At 39.1% G+C, this 15,918-nt stretch overlaps 1 protein-coding gene across 2 annotated transcripts in view; it reads right to left on the reverse strand.

Annotated features, from left to right (window-relative positions):
• Positions 1 to 293: 293 nt before the first annotated feature.
• The window catches only part of LOC306906742 (pleckstrin homology domain-containing family G member 1), a 38,200-nt gene continuing 22,575 nt past the window's right edge, over positions 294 to 15,918 (reverse strand). For both annotated transcript variants that reach the window (XM_079478364.1, XM_079478363.1), the window contains exons 3-18: positions 15,021 to 15,121; positions 14,499 to 14,568; positions 11,315 to 11,361; positions 9,857 to 10,007; positions 9,437 to 9,568; positions 9,121 to 9,303; positions 8,682 to 8,777; positions 7,085 to 7,171; positions 6,568 to 6,601; positions 6,383 to 6,472; positions 6,242 to 6,280; positions 6,115 to 6,140; positions 5,841 to 6,011; positions 5,480 to 5,599; positions 3,191 to 4,985; positions 294 to 2,984 (exon numbers count right to left, since the gene is read on the reverse strand). In XM_079478364.1, the coding sequence (XP_079334490.1) occupies positions 2,017 to 2,984; positions 3,191 to 4,985; positions 5,480 to 5,599; positions 5,841 to 6,011; positions 6,115 to 6,140; positions 6,242 to 6,280; positions 6,383 to 6,472; positions 6,568 to 6,601; positions 7,085 to 7,171; positions 8,682 to 8,777; positions 9,121 to 9,303; positions 9,437 to 9,568; positions 9,857 to 10,007; positions 11,315 to 11,361; positions 14,499 to 14,568; positions 15,021 to 15,121 (4,110 nt within the window). In that variant the 3' untranslated portion in view covers positions 294 to 2,016. The remainder of the gene's footprint in view (positions 2,985 to 3,190; positions 4,986 to 5,479; positions 5,600 to 5,840; positions 6,012 to 6,114; positions 6,141 to 6,241; positions 6,281 to 6,382; positions 6,473 to 6,567; positions 6,602 to 7,084; positions 7,172 to 8,681; positions 8,778 to 9,120; positions 9,304 to 9,436; positions 9,569 to 9,856; positions 10,008 to 11,314; positions 11,362 to 14,498; positions 14,569 to 15,020; positions 15,122 to 15,918) is intronic.

A 15,918-nucleotide genomic window follows, 5' to 3' on the forward strand; every position in this document is an offset into this window, starting at 1 on the left:
TATAAGTAAAATCAAGCAGTGGGTTTACACTTGTTTTATAACACATTTCCCCAAATTTCGTTTGTGTTATTTCATAATTTTAACAAGTTTACTGTTATTATGGAGAAAAAGTAAGTCTACTCTACATTGTAAACCCCTGTCAATGTAAAAAGAGCCGGTACAAGTACATAACTAGAATATCTTATTAGAATGATTGTTATTATGATTATAATGGAAATAATAAAAAATAAAGTGAAAAATAAAACGAAATGATATAGCAAACATGTAAGGCAATAAGACACTGTAAGGCAATGTGTTTGTCATTTTAATTGAAGGTTTATTTGTTGCCTAAACACATATTGGAACGATTCCAACTAAGGCAGTTATAAAAAAGCCAAAACTTAATTTAAATTCATGTGAACAGGTCAATGGCAATATCGTGAAAATGTACATCTTTACAAACACAACATGTTTTCTTTAAAAAAAAGGGGAAAGTGCACAAGAAACAATTCCAATGAAGGATATAAAATCCCTATCAGTTAAACATGAAACAAAATTTACTGCAACAAATACATAAACATTCTTCATTCATAGCTAGATCCATGTATTAATTCCATTTATTTACACTGGTATTTAGAAGGTCAAGTCAGATAAATTCTTTTAATGTAACATTTTGAAAAGGTTCAAGGTTTTTGAGCAGAGCTCATACAAAGAAAAAAAACGGAGAAATGCGATATTCACAGCACTTTTAAACCCATTTCTTTTTTCAATCATACCAGCTGAAAAAACATTTAATAAATATGGTTTCATCAAAGTGAAACAGACATTTTAACATGACAGAAGTCTCCGAAAGTAAATAAATAAAGAAACAAAATACACTACACTGCTGAGATCGCTAATGAAAATCTTGGTGATGATAGACAGTGTAAGCCAACCAGTGTTTTATTTGTAGGAGGGAGGGCACAGACAACCAATGCTGAAGATTTAAACACTAAGAAACAAAACATTGAATCCAAATGTGCATTAAATTACAGTACGCTTTTAACACCTCACTCTCACATTCCCCAACATGGCCCCTGAACACAATTAAATGATCCTAAAATGAAGACACTATAAATTAAATTGTACTGTTTTATGGCTAATGGCATTTCCTAGTGGTGGTTCTTTCATGTGCAAAACAAAACGCACAAAAATCAAACCACTATAGTAATTTCTACTCATATTATGCTAAGCGTTGTTGTTTGTGACTATATTTTTAGCATGAACTAGATCACCATGTTTTCAGCAAACATGGCATCCCAGTCTGATATATTTATATCTAATGTACATTATAGTAAAATATAAATGGATTACATGCATTCTCAAGCGAACATGGCATGCAAATATTATAAAATTCACACTGAGTTGTCACTGGCTGATAGCATAGTTTCTTGTAGATGCAGCCAACTACACAACCACATTTACTAATGGCATTATTCTATCCAATAAGAATTACATTTTGCCATTATTTATTTTCATATGAATGTTTTCTATGAGTGTACATTAAAATTATGCCAAATTATTACCAATCACGTGCTCCTTACATGGCATATCCTATAGTTTGATGTGATATATATATATACATGATAGCCAGTAGTTTATGAGAATATTGTCTGATATAAGAATTATGCCAAAGATTCAACCTTTTGTCCTTTATGACCTAATTTAAAACGTAGAATCATGAAAACATGAAAGCTGTGCTTTATATTTTATTAGTCTTCGCCAAAAAGAACGAAGAGAGGTCAAATAAATCATAGATCTATAACTGCTACCATGTGCAACCAATTCAAGTGTGAACATAAGCTGAAGAATGCCGAATCCATCATTTACATGCAACATTTTTGTTGTTGTTTATTGTGTGTCTCATTGAAGTTAAGAAATTAAGATGTTGTATGCAGTATATGCTCTGTGTTGCGTATTCGTGTAACATGTTCCATGTGGAGGTTTTCATTTGCCATGTCTTATTTTAATGGCATGTTTTCTCTCATTCCTGCTTTTTTATGCAAAACTGCTAGAGCTGAGACACTGGAACTTTTCTCTCACAGACTGGACAATTTTGGGCTGATTTACAGCCTGACTGCAGTGGGCATCATTCCACTGGTATGCCTCCAGCGCCATCTCAGGGTTATTTAAAACCTCCTCTCCATTCCTCATGGATTGCGAGCTCTGAGGTTGACTGCCATCGTTAACAGCAGTTCCAGGCAAACTGTGCAGATGTGCCAGTATGGGCATCTCTTGTTTTTGTTCTTCGGCTTCGTCTTCTGAACGGATCTCGACGTAGTCGTCATCGTCATCTCCGTTGTCTTTAAAGTTGGCCAAATAATTCTCAGTGGCACTTTGCGCGTTCAGTGGTGTCTGTCTGTTCAGCACCAGAACTTGCTGTGAGTCCCGCAGAGTGATATCACAGGGCATCGAGAGGTTAGAGGTTACCTGGCCGGGGCATTCGGGGAGGCTGTGTTGTCGAAGCATCTGTGTCCTTGATTCACTTCCATGCACCTCACACATTTGATCGCACAGTCCCCTGCCAATCTCTTTTCGAGTCTGGTCTATCAGTGAAGATGAGGACTGGCAGCGATTGTAGGATGAAACTTTACTGGTACGTGGTCCTATTGAAGTGTAAATGTGATCACAGTCATCTTTACATGATGTCGTCACGCAGGCACTCCAACGCTGGGGCGGCATGATTGGAGTGGGTGGAAGTTTCTTCAAGGCAGGAGTTGAGCATGCAGGGGTCAGTCCTTTTGCTGGCCAGTGGAAACCAGCAAGTTCCCCATTACTGTACGTACAGTTCAACCAATCAGATTCTTGTGTTAAGCTCTCAGATAAGGAAGGGGAGGAGGTGGTGTTGGGGAAAAGTGGATGGGGGCCTGCAATGCTGATAGATGCCTTCAGTAGTGGAGGAGTGGTGGGAGAACCCTTGAAACCCACCTGGTCATACAACTGAGAGTACTCGGCTATTCTTGCACCTGGAAAAAAGAAAGAAGCAGATGAATTATAAAGCAAATGACTCACAAAAACCAATTACTCTTACACTTTCCCGGCCGATTCAGCCCACCAATGGCTTACTTTCTATAGCATCCTTAACTGCACCCTTTACTATTTACGTCTATGAATTGCACTTTCCAAAACTAGGAAATAATGACCTTAACCATGCATGTACAGTATATCTTACCGATAGCAGTACCGCCTTGTTTCTTCTCCTCCATAATGGCTGCAAGGTCTTTATGTTTGCTTATCCTAAGCCTAGCACAACTGGGTTCATGGTCCATGCTCTTCATCTTCAGTAATTGGTTAGCCTTTTTGATCTTCTGGCTGTACTGCCTAGCCATGAGGAACACTCTGTTCTTGCCTTTTTCCTCTAGATCAAGAACTTGGTCACAAGCTTCTCTACCCAACAGCAGACTTGGGTCCAAACTGTGAAACAGGGCCTGAAGCTCTGGGTCCTTCTGTGAAGGAATGTCCTCATCATCCGTACGGAAGCTTCCGCTGCTTAACCTTGCAAGTTTTTTGCGGATGCTCTTTACAGTGCCAGGCTGCGGCTCAGGGGTGGGGGGCAAAGGAAAGGAAGGAGAACATGCTTCATCTTTCTCCTCCAACTGGTTTTCTGAAAGGACATCTGGAATGTTAATGATGGGAATATGGAAGGACGGAGGGTGGTTTGAAGGGTTGGGTGATTTAGGTGGGGCACCAGCTGAAGGGGGGGTTTGTAAGGGAAGTTTGCACGGAGAGTCGTTTGACTTTTGTCGGGAAATGGCATTCTTGCTTGGTGATGCTTGTGCTTTGTTTTGGGAATCATTAGGTCTTTGTTGTAACCTGGTTTTCCTTGGGGAGCTGTGTCTTTTTCTTGTCGAGTCTTTGTGTGGGGAATCATGTGCTCTTTGCAGAGACGTGGGGTCTGTTGCACTAACAGGAAATGCTGCAGGAAGTTTGTCTGGTTTCTTTTCATTGTTACGGATGTAGTTTTCTAAATCATTCCATATCTCGTCCACTTGCTCTACCATGTGATCAGGTGTTGAAAGTTGAGAATGTTCATTATCAGAATATGAAGCAGAGGGACTTTGAAACTGATCACCTATTGTGTTGTTTCTGGGATGGAGGCTTTCCTCAGAAACAAAGCCTCCTAAAATTTGGCTAGCCATGAGATCTATCTCAGATGTCTGCTGGCTTTTTGGTTCCCCCTGATCCGTCTCAGAAAAAATGACCGGCCGTTCCTGGAAGACGATGGTGTCATATACATTCTCTTCATCTTCAATGATTTGAAGCTCACAAGTCTCAAACGGCTCCCCTTCTTGACCACAGGACATATTGCTCTCACATGAACTCTCAGTTTCTGTTGGAGTTATTATAACTTGTGGTGCTATCCTTGGTCTGACCTCTGCCACTTCAGGAAGGGCCTGGTTAACGTGGTCTTTGCGAATCAGCCCCATGGCTTGAAGCTCCTCGTAACTAATGTTGTCATAGACATTCTTAATATCATCGATCGTTAACTGCTCTGCAGAAGAAGACCCTGAGATTTCATTGCTTGAAGACTCAGTCTGTTGTTTGATTTCTTCCTCTTGTCGCTCACTTTGTTTTTCTCCGACACTACTGGCCCTACGAAGTACCTTGCCTCTGCTTGCAGGGAGTTCTAGCTGGGATGACTGAGTCTGCTCTACGTGCCAGCTACATGGTCTTTCTGGATGGTCAGCAGCTTCGTGATCACTCTCTGCATCGTGACTGCTTATATCATTCTCGGTTGGCAGGAACATCTGGTAGATGTCCTCGTCATCATCAATTTGGACAGTTTTTTGGCGAGTGGGAAACATAGCCCTTCGGATTCGATGGTCCGTCCATATGTTGCGAACAGACTGTTCTATGCTTGTTCTAAGCATGTGCGAGATGTGTTCATCTGCCTCTGTTTTAGGAGGACCAGTCACCCGTAGGATAGGGGTGTTGACAGCCTCATTTTGCAAGGACTCTTTGGCGGTCTGAAAAATTTAATAAAAAGCACCATTAAAAAGGTTTCATGAGATTATCCCCAGAGAAAAATTATGTATTCTAATTAAACAGTTCACTTGAAATATCCTAAAGAAAAATTAAAGGGGTAAGTTCACCCAAAGGTGAAAAGTCTGATATTATTTCATTTCCCTCTTGTCATTCAAACCTTATGACATACTGCAGAACAACAAATGAGATATTTTGAAGAATTTTGGTAACAACGGCGGTACCCATTCCCTTGCATTTGTTTTGTGTCCATCCGTTGTCCGGTTACCAGCGTTGTGTAAAGGTTAAAAATTATAAGAGGGTGAGTAAATAATGACCAAAACTTTGGGTAAATTATCACTTTAAATCATGTTACTCATAATTAGACAATTAAAAGCAGTATTCCAAAAGCATTTATAAATAAATACAAAAGCCTGTATGTTTCTATTCCAACAAACACCATTCTTTGAAGTCAGTTATCTGGATACGTGCTTCTTACCTTGAGATCTGCATGTGTGAGGTTTTGGTTTCTCCACTGGTCAATGCTGTCCACTGATACCTGCTGGTTCAGCCTTTTCCGGCTGCCCTTCCCTGGCACCCGCAGTTTATCCCCTGATCCCTGGTTGTACAAAAGTCACTTCTTAAGACATTTTAGCTGTATGCAGTATAACTTGGAGTATTTTAAAGGCAACATAAAAGTCTCCTACAGTAATATAGGGTCAATGTTTTGCACAATTGTGAAATAAAAAAAAATCCTTATGCTTTGTTAAAAAACTAGTTAAAACCTCGATCTTAACACTATTTGAAACTGATCTGCAGAAAAATGAAGCAACAGATATGAAGTGTCAAATCACACTAACCAGGCCGGTGTCATCCTCATCATCAGCATCCTGTGGATGCGGCCCTTCGTCTACATCACTGTGGTCACCAGGGTCCAGAGATTCTTGAGATTCGCTGACAAGACTACGTGATCGGCCGATAGATCCCAAATGAGCAACAGGTGACAGCAACGTGACTCCTAAACTAGAACACTGCGAGAAACAAATACATGTTTACAACATGCCAAAAATTTGGTGTTTTTCATTTATTTCAGACTGATGCAACCATCACATGCTGTATTGTGATGTTTCTTACCTTCTGTATATCTGGGCTGGATACTACTGCAAAAAAAATAAAAAAGACAATCAAACATTTAAATTATTAAAATTACTTACAGGAATCATTTTTCTCCTGAATCAGTTTTAAAACCAATTGTACTTACTGATGTGTTTAGAATTTTTCAGTAATTTAGATAAGGGCTCTGAAGAGAAAGATAATATAAGTCAGAGAAACAAAAAATAATCGGTAAAAGCAAAACGGCAAGGCAATAAAACAGTTGTTAGTAATGTATGGGGGGTCTCACCTTTCTTTCTCCGTGTTCTCCGGGGAGAGGGACCCTCTTTAGTGTTTATTCTCTTGTCACCCTCGGAGTTGTAGTTAAAACCTGGATGATCTGAAAAAAAGTTGAAAATAGCATCTTAAGTCTAGTTCCTTTAAACATATTCACCACTTTATATAGTTAAATATGGTTTTTAGTGTGATACTCACTTGCGGTATCCATCTCCAGAATGGCCTGCTTAGCCTGTGGAGATATAGAGAATACAGTCATATATCTGTCCAAAATAATAAAATTTATAATAAAAATGTAATACAACTACTTTGATACATATTCATGTGTTTGTTGTTTTTATTGTGATAATATTTTTCCCAGCAAAATTACTGAAAATGTCCTCTGAGTGGCGCCGTCCCCTCACTTTTCTAAACAAAAAAAAACTTCTCTAGCTTTCCTGTAGCTTAGTGTAAAGAGCATTGCGTTAGGGATTGCAGATCCCTATGTAAAATGTATAGGATAATGCAATGTAAGTCGCTTTGGATAAAAGTGTCTGCCAAAATGCCTTAATATAAACAGAAACTGAAGTCTCACCTTAAATGTTCTACATACTGGGCGAGATTAAATATTTATCATAACACAGTTAAGTGAGAAGGGCCATATTTACTGAGAGTTAATTCTGCAAGTATAGGACAACGTATTTGTGAGCGTGTGCGTTTTTGTAATCAATCTAACCTTGGCCGGTATTTTGGCAGGATGGTTTTCGAGGATCAGCCGTTTTAGATGCAGGACCCACGTTTTCTTGTCCTGCTGAGACTTTGCCTAAAGATAGATTTCAGATGTATCATCACAATCAGATGAGTTGTTGTGACGTCTCTATAAAACCCAGTGTGACCAGTTCATCCAATAATCACAGAACATCAAAACAGTCAAAACAAACAACTTTATCTCCTAGATGGATATCAGCACCGACAGAGACGGACAAACGGTTTGTGATGGGCTGTAACAGCAGTGATGCATTTACCTGCTGCCAAATGAGTTACTCAAGATAACCCTCAGCTAGCGGACAACTACTGTAACTGCGACGAATGATGTGTAAAATAAGCCTATGTTATATACGACATACATGACATTTCGTCAGATAAAATATAGGTCAAGACAAACCTATATTGTCCAAACAAAGATGACCAAGAATACAAAAAGTGGGTCACAAATCTCATAGAAAATTCTCATATTGCAGACCAATCTTAATAAAATATAGGAAATGTTTTAAACATATGTAAAAATGTATTTTTAAACTCGCCTTGTAAGTTTTAAGCAAGGGATAATGTACAGGCAGCCGGTTGTTAATAGCCGATAACAGCTGGCTGCCTGTACATTATCCCGCATAATGCACAGCTACATGAGGAAAAAACAGACCATGAAATGTGAATTTGAAATATTTAGCTCATTTTTACTGAAAGCCGACCTTCCATGAAGATAAGGTCTTCCTGTCTGTGTTTGCTAATCGCTCTGGCTAGTGTCTAATAATATAACTATGTTTTATCTAATTTATGTTCATATTAATTTATGTTATTATTTTAATGCATAATAATAATTTTATTAAATAAACTATTTGTAGAATTTAGTCGTACATTTGTTGAATGGGTCATGCAGTTTGGTATTGCAGTCTAAATTCAAAATATTGGAGAGACGAGTTTAGCCAAGTAACGGTTCTTCTCGGTTTCTTTTGCTTGTTATCAGAAATAATCTACAGATACAAATAATAGCTTGATGTACTCTTTTACAATTACAATTATTCTCTAATATATGGTTATATTGTCCAATACCATCTTAACTAACTCCACCTTTAATCCTACAACAATGTACAGTATGACGTACAGTGTTTTATTATTATTTATGTTTTGGCCTGAAGTATGACCCAGACATCTTGACAGTTTCAGAGTTTCACCCCAGCATGTTTTAACTCCAAGAGGTTATGACATTTGACTTAACATGTATTAGGTACAGAGATAACAATATGAGCTGATTTATGGGTGTTTTGTAACTCTATGGCACACGCTGCATCATTTTCGTGACTGCTCGGCATTCGTCCAACGCACGGGTCAGATGAAACAACATAGGCTTTAGGCAAAACTCGCACAAACACACACACCTTTGCATGCATGCTGAAGCCTGTAGGTAGAGGGGCGGCTGATATTACTGTAGGAAAGTTCAAGTTGATTGGACATCTGTCAGAAGCCAGGCCTCAGGCTGGACATTCCACCGCGTGTTCAACGCAAACCACTGATCTTGGGTTACATGTTGTTTGTGTGTGAATTTTTGTGCTTACCTGCACAGTGTGTTGAAGTTTAGGGTTCTTGTAGTGGAACACACTGAAGCTTAGAGGCTCTTTAGGAATGACCTCGACCAACATCAGATTACAGCACTGCATGTCACATGTCAACGAGAGAGAGAAATTGAAGAAGATAGTCAGTTAAATTGTTATAAAATAACATAGCCACTATTTGCATGTCTGCCCTGCTGAGAAGCCAAGCAAAGTCTTGGTTTCTTTGATTCCACCCTTACACCCCTCAGCCTGTTATGTACATTGTATTGTTTTGAGATTTGCTCTAGACCAGCTTGCAGGGCCAAGTTCATCCTGCTCGACCACACTGGCTAAGCTGCTAGCATAAAAAAACAGTCACCGTGTCCAAACATTACAGTTTCATCCGGCACGACCACCCGGTATGAGCTAGATTTTTCCGATAGCCGTCTGGATATAGTCTTACCAGGATGTGGGCTTTATAGGTGTAAGTCTCTTCTCTTTTCTTGGTGATCAAGAGAAGTTTGTCGAACAGGAACAGCGTCCTCTCATTTTTGGCTCTCTGGATACGGAACGTTCCCTCAAGAACCAGTTCGCCATAGCCAATGAGATCTGGGCCCTTCCAGTTGGTCAGCAAACTCTGAATCTCCTGAAAGAAAATAAACTGGAGGATGAAGCTTGGTGACGTGGCTGTATGTTACCTTTAGGGTTGATTGTCATGGCGTGATATCGTTTTATTTTTACTGTATTGTACCAGGAATGTAAGCAGATGTGTTGGTTACCTGCAGTCTCACTGCATGCTCATGTTTTCTCTTCATGTCATTGATGTGCCAGGCCACCCTCTGCATGGTGTCAATCGCCTCCTGGATCACATCGTACATCTCAGAATCCTTCTCCAAATGAGTTGCGATCTCCTGTAAGACGCAACACTTGCAATATTATAAACGTGTCCGAAAAGTTCAGTAACAATACAGCAGCATGCCGAAATTAGCTTTAGGCAAGTAAAAACCAAAAAAAATTGGATGTTATTAACGTTCCACCATATTTGACATTTAATATGTCAGGTTGGGTTTGTTTCTTGCCAAGCATTTGTATCTTTTTTTAAATTTTGGGCACTTAAGGACTCGTCGACTTAGGCTCAATCTACTGACTGGTACAGACACTATGTACTTTTAATAGGAGAAGTGTGTTTGTGAACGTACATGCAGAAGAAGATGGTACTTTAGGATTCTCTGGACAGGTTTAAGCAGGTAGGAGCCGAGAGGAAGGGAGTGTTTAAGACTTTCTTGACGCTCTCTGAGAAACTTCGCCACCGTTTTGTTCCGCATGCACTCTGTTAAGACAGCAACAGACCTGTAGATACAAATGCACACATGTTATCGATAAATCAGCTTTTCTTTTATATGCATTCTGGTAAAAGGGACTCCTGCAGAAGAATTAGTCTCAACACATAAAATACATAAACACTGAACATTTACACATAATAGAATTGCAACCAGTTATTACGCTTTATATACTGTATATATATATATATATATATATGTTTATAAATAAAGTAAGAAATCAAAACAGCCATCTGCATACAAATGATGCTAGTCCTTTCTCAGACCTGGTTTAACTTTTCTAAGGCTTTTTTCCAATGCCGTGCAGGTGGCTGACCTCACTACCACAAATAAAGTTCCTCTCATAAATTATAACATGTTTCATTATTTTTGACAATCAGAAAGACCGAAACTTTGGGAGAAAACCATTTCCTCTTTTACTTTTTATAAATGTAAAAAATAACAAACTTCTCTTCATAAAAGTTTTGCTTTAAAGCATCCTTGGAATCACGCATGGTTGAGAATGTCAGGTCAAGCCCTTTGGTTAAAACACAGCTTTTACAGTTTATTGGATATGGTGCACCGCCTCACGGAACACTGGGATAGATGTATGTGCGTGTGCAAGCGTTCACATTCCAGCGCCCTGCGCACAGACTTCACATTGTCCCAGCGGGAAATATGACCCGGGTATCACAGAGATATACAGACATCGCCTTGAGGACTATTACTGTATGTGTGTGTGTGGGAGCGTGCCATATGACCTTGGTTAGGGTCAACAGCTGCGTGAGGGTGTGGAGAGAGGGTCGCGGTGGCCCGGACAAAAATCCTTTCATGTACACACACACCATGCAGAATTTAATGACACGACTACTAAACCACATCACATCACATTTGTCGTCCCATCAAAAGTAGCCATTGTGACAGCACGTGCTGCTGTGTTTGAGGCGTGTGTGTTTAATAAAAGGAATAGATTCAAAAGGTCAGATTTAATATGCATAACAGATCTCCTTTCACATTGTTTGAGTTTAACATTTCACTTTTTTTTCAGGTCAGTCTCGCAGAGCCACATTTTTGGTATTGGCATTAATTCTGAGAGAGAGGGACAGACAGGAGGGCATGGGGTTTCCCTCGGGAGGAAATGCATAGGAACAGACTCCAAGACTCCAGTGGAGTTACACACATGCCCACACAATGTATAATATAAGAACACACTCTCACAAGTCTCACGTTTCGCACACACACACAAACACAGTATTTTACACAGTCTATAAGTGCAAAATACTGCAGGGGGAACATGAATGCCTGGGGAAGTAAAACTACCAAACTTATATAACTTACCTTGGATAATTTGTGCAGTACTGTGTGTATATATGGAAGTCTTCACTCTGAAATACACAATTTGGAGATTTGTGTTAGTAACAAAATGTGAGACACTAAAGTGTGCTTTACTTTACTTAACTGCTTACTTGCTAAAATGTGCAGACAGTTGTACCCAAAATTGTAAAAACCTTAACAATCGATCTAAAGAGATGCACTAATGTTAGGAGCTATTGTCGTAGCGTTTAATATTGTGTGACTAAGTCCGGTGCCAACTTTGACGGCAGTTTGAATCTTGCTTGGACCAGGCTAAGCTGAACCGGTTAAACCTGTGCAAACGTTGCTGCCACCATGCTAGGGGTGATGTGGTTGGTTGGAATAGCGATTGCTTTGTGCAATCCGTTTAAATAAGCTAATTTATCATTCATCGGGTGGAAAGAAAGTCATCCCAAGGATATTGGTCCTTCTGTATCTTTATTGTTAAAGTGGTGTGGACGCTGCTATTATGCGTCATAGATGCCGTTATCGTCCTTGGAGCGAATTAAATGTCAGTTCACCCAAAAATGACAATTGTGTCATCATTTATTCACCCTCTTTCATTTCAAACCTGTATGACTTACTTCCTTCTGCAAAAAAAACAAAAGAAGATATTTTAAAGATATTGATAACCGAACAGCACTGGACCCCATTCACTTCTAGTGTATGGACACAAAACACAAACATTTTCATTTTTGAATCACCTTAAGTGACTGCAACTGTGTACCCAAAGTGGCAAACTTTCTCCTATAGGTCATATCAGGATAATGCATTATTATGGAAAGGGGCGCAACCGTACCCACGCACACAGAGAGAGAGAGAGAGAGAGAGAGGTTGCAGTAAGTGTAATAATAGTGTACTGATGTTGTGTTTACAGTAATAGTAGATGTGAGCATGCTCTGATTAAATCTTCATGTCTTTAGCTCTTATTCCGCCTTTATGAACATCAAAGCTGCTGGAAAAGTACAGAGCGCCCGAGTATCAAAGAGCCATTTATCCTCTTCCTTTAACATCTCCTTTCTTGACCGCCCCCGCCAGCTTTCACATATGCCCTCTGAGCCTTTCTTACCAACACACACACACGTACAGTAACACATATACACAAGATTTTATTATTAAATGTGTCCCTGCAAAGCTATCATCACAACTATCACAGGTATCCCAACTACACACTAAGCGGTTCTCCTTGTAAAAAAGTCGTTCCAAGATCCTTTACATCTTGTGTTTCTTGTAAACCTTATGTCTTGGACAGTTAAGATGGTTGTTTTAAATTATAGATAAAGATTCATTCTGTCACACAAAAGTCCTAGACTATGGACAATGCGAAAGCTATTCCCAAATCTTACTTTCACTTATCGCTGTACTAAAACAATTTGAAAAGATTGAGATTTAATATATATCATTTTTGACTATTTTTCCATCATGGGTGCTGCACAGTCAGTTAAGTGCCAGTTGGGTTGTGCAGCATGAACTGGAGAGCCGCACACAGCAGGTGGAGGCTAGTTAAAGAAATACACGGAGTCAGCGTTTGTCCTTGAGAGAGAGAAAAAGAGAGAAAGACCGGTGCACCAAAGCTTTGATAGGAATCAGATGTAATAAAACCCCACACTCTTACTGGAATCCTGAAGCTCCTTTGTGATATCAAAACCGCTGAACTGGCTGACTAATACCTTGACACAGTACACACGTTTGGGTTTGCATGCTTAATGGGGACTTAGACCATACATAACCCAAAAAAATCAACATTTTTAATAAACAACATTTAGTTATATTTAGAAGCTGTTTTTCTATTGGGGACCAAAAATGTCTCTGATCAAAAAATATTATTATCTTTTTAGGAGGGTTTACCAGGACCACACGTACTCATGCACGTATACACGAACACACACAGAAACGTGCACGCACGCACGCACGCACGCACGCACGCACACACACACACACAAACAGCTAAACTTGATTTTAGTTTATGTATATATGAGGATAAACTATTTACTTTTATTCTAGTTTTATAAAGGTAATTGTGACCAAAGTGATTGAAATGAAATAAAAATGTAAGGATTCTTTCAAATTATTTGAGATATGCCTTTTTAAACCCCAGCCTCTTAAAATAATTTGGTTTCCTCCTTTAATATATACAAAAAGACAATTTGTATCCAACTTGACGAAGCCCCCCCAACTGTGTCAGCATTGAAAATGCCTGTGTGAGTGGAATGAGAGGATAGAAGCAGTTGGGTTCAGAGTGTTGAAGGAATGCAGCAAACGCAGTAAGGAATGTAAAGTTGGCGAAACCACCACTTTAAGATGTCTGTCTGTTAATCATAGCATCTCTCTCTCTCTGTGCTATTTTTCCATACAGTAGTAGTAAAACCACACATTTCCTCACAAACATAAGTAACACACACAGCAGACGTCTAAATGCATGTTTGTGCTCAGGGCTTTGCTGGGTGTGTGTGCGCGTGTTAATTTTTTGGTTCTATGTGAGTTCTTGTAAGCCGCAGTCATTTGCACTGCGAAAATTGCTGTAGCAGCCCCCCCCCCCAACACCGAAACAAAAACCCCAACGAAACAAAACAATTATCACACAAAACCACACAACACAAACCAATGAAGTAAAAATTCCAGTTGGTGTTAATTAGAGCTATAAAACACACTGTTGAGCAGTTGTTATTATGCTATAGCCAATAGAAACACTTGATGTAGGAAACCAATTAAAACATGCATTATACCGATTACGATACTTCAGAAGATTACTTTTACAGTAAGAGTTGCGCATACATATTATGGAACATTTAATACACTATGAAGATAATAATGTGGTTATTTTTCAATAATTTTTATAGATATTACTGCTATTGTATACATCATATCACATTTGGGTTACGTAGAAAAACCCTTACTTATCTAAACCCTTACCCGTCTATGCAACGTATTCTATGTATCAGTTTGCCTGAAATCTTTTTCCTCCACTATCTCTTAGAAGTTATTTACATTTCCACTTTCAAATTTGGTAATAATGTATGCACTTCTTGAAAATTTAAGAGCACATTTCTAAGAAACATTTCCTTTCGTGTTCCATGGAGAAAAAGATAGTCTTATGGGTTTGAAGTCTTCATTGTTTTATTTTAAAGTTGTGAGTAAAGGTGTCTTGAAAGAAGAAAGAAAGAGTTACCTTGGCTACGAAACACTTGGCAATAGCAACCGGGTCGGCATTACATTTCTCCAGGTCATGAAGCAGGTCACTGCAAAACAAACACAGGTTATATGATATTGATAATATGACTCACATCCGTGAATGGGTTGAGCTGTTCTGAAACTATTCAAATTATTTTCCAGCATGTGTGGTATTGTATATTGTATTTGTTATAAGAAAATGGTCCACTTCCATGAATTGAACAGTGCGTGTGCACACTTCTGCCTTATGCCTGTGTGGGGGCTAAAACACAACCAGAAATGAGAATTTGGTGTGAGTGTGCTTCCGCTTGTTTGTGGAGTGATGGTCAAAAAGGCCAAAAAGGCTCTTGTGAGTTTAATGCGTGTCTAGAAATGGAATTGATTTGCTTTTATGTTCTGTGTCACAACCATGCTATGCAAACCCAATCCACATTTTAAAGAAACTAGATTATTTGTCGCAGTTGCTCTCCTCTAAAGTGATGTTTTTGTTACCAAAGCAAGCAGGAACTAAAATGTAAACCTGTTAAAACGGTAGATGTCACGAATATTTCCAAACAAAGAATTCCGTTCCTCGTCCCCGAGTAGCAGAAGAGACTGGTTACTGATGCACTCCAGGTAATCCTACAGAGAGAAAGAAACGGATGAAAGGATAAAAGTAATCTCATCAGCAGTCATGTGAGATGGGCACCGTGCCTGGCATCATACAACAGGGAGGAAGTCCCGCCCCGTGACTGGTTTATCATCCTTATAGTGAATATATGATTCGCGATTTTTGGGCAGGAGGACAGATGGATAGATCTTCCTGTGTGCTCTTTAAATCAGTTCAGTGTCTGCCGCCAAGCCGAAATGTATTTAATATTCAGGTATTTTTGTGACGTACTTGTGATACAGTAGCTCCAAATATGTTTGGACACTTAAGCCAATTCATGTCATTACTATTTGCCTTATTTGTTGTGATAATGCAATGTAAGTCGCTTTGGATAAAAGCGTATGCCAAATGTAAAAATGCAAATGCATATACGCAAAGCATTTCAGTACAAAAAAAGTTTGATAAAATTAAGGTAATAAAAATCAGGATAATGTTCTTTTAAAATAATTTCAAAAATGTTTGGAGGAGAGTGGCTTGTAGTTAGAGGACTATCCTTGGCCACTCTTTGATGAACGTTATGTGATACACAATTCTTAAAGAAGACTTATTAGTTAGAGAAACAATGAAGCTCTTGAGGAAAATGATTAAAGTACAAAGTTTGTTCACACGTAAACACACACAAGCATGTCAGAATCTGTACTCGTGCTATAACTTCTCTTCTGCTCTGCCCTACATTTAAATGTCTCGTTCTCTGGATGACAGACAAGATAAGTGAGTCTCTCGCTCTGATATAATCTTTACCTGAACACCCTCAGGCAGTGTAAAATAA

The sequence above is a fragment of the Barbatula barbatula genome (assembly GCF_947034865.1).
Source record: "Barbatula barbatula genome assembly, chromosome: 17".
Taxonomy (NCBI): domain Eukaryota; kingdom Metazoa; phylum Chordata; class Actinopteri; order Cypriniformes; family Nemacheilidae; genus Barbatula; species Barbatula barbatula.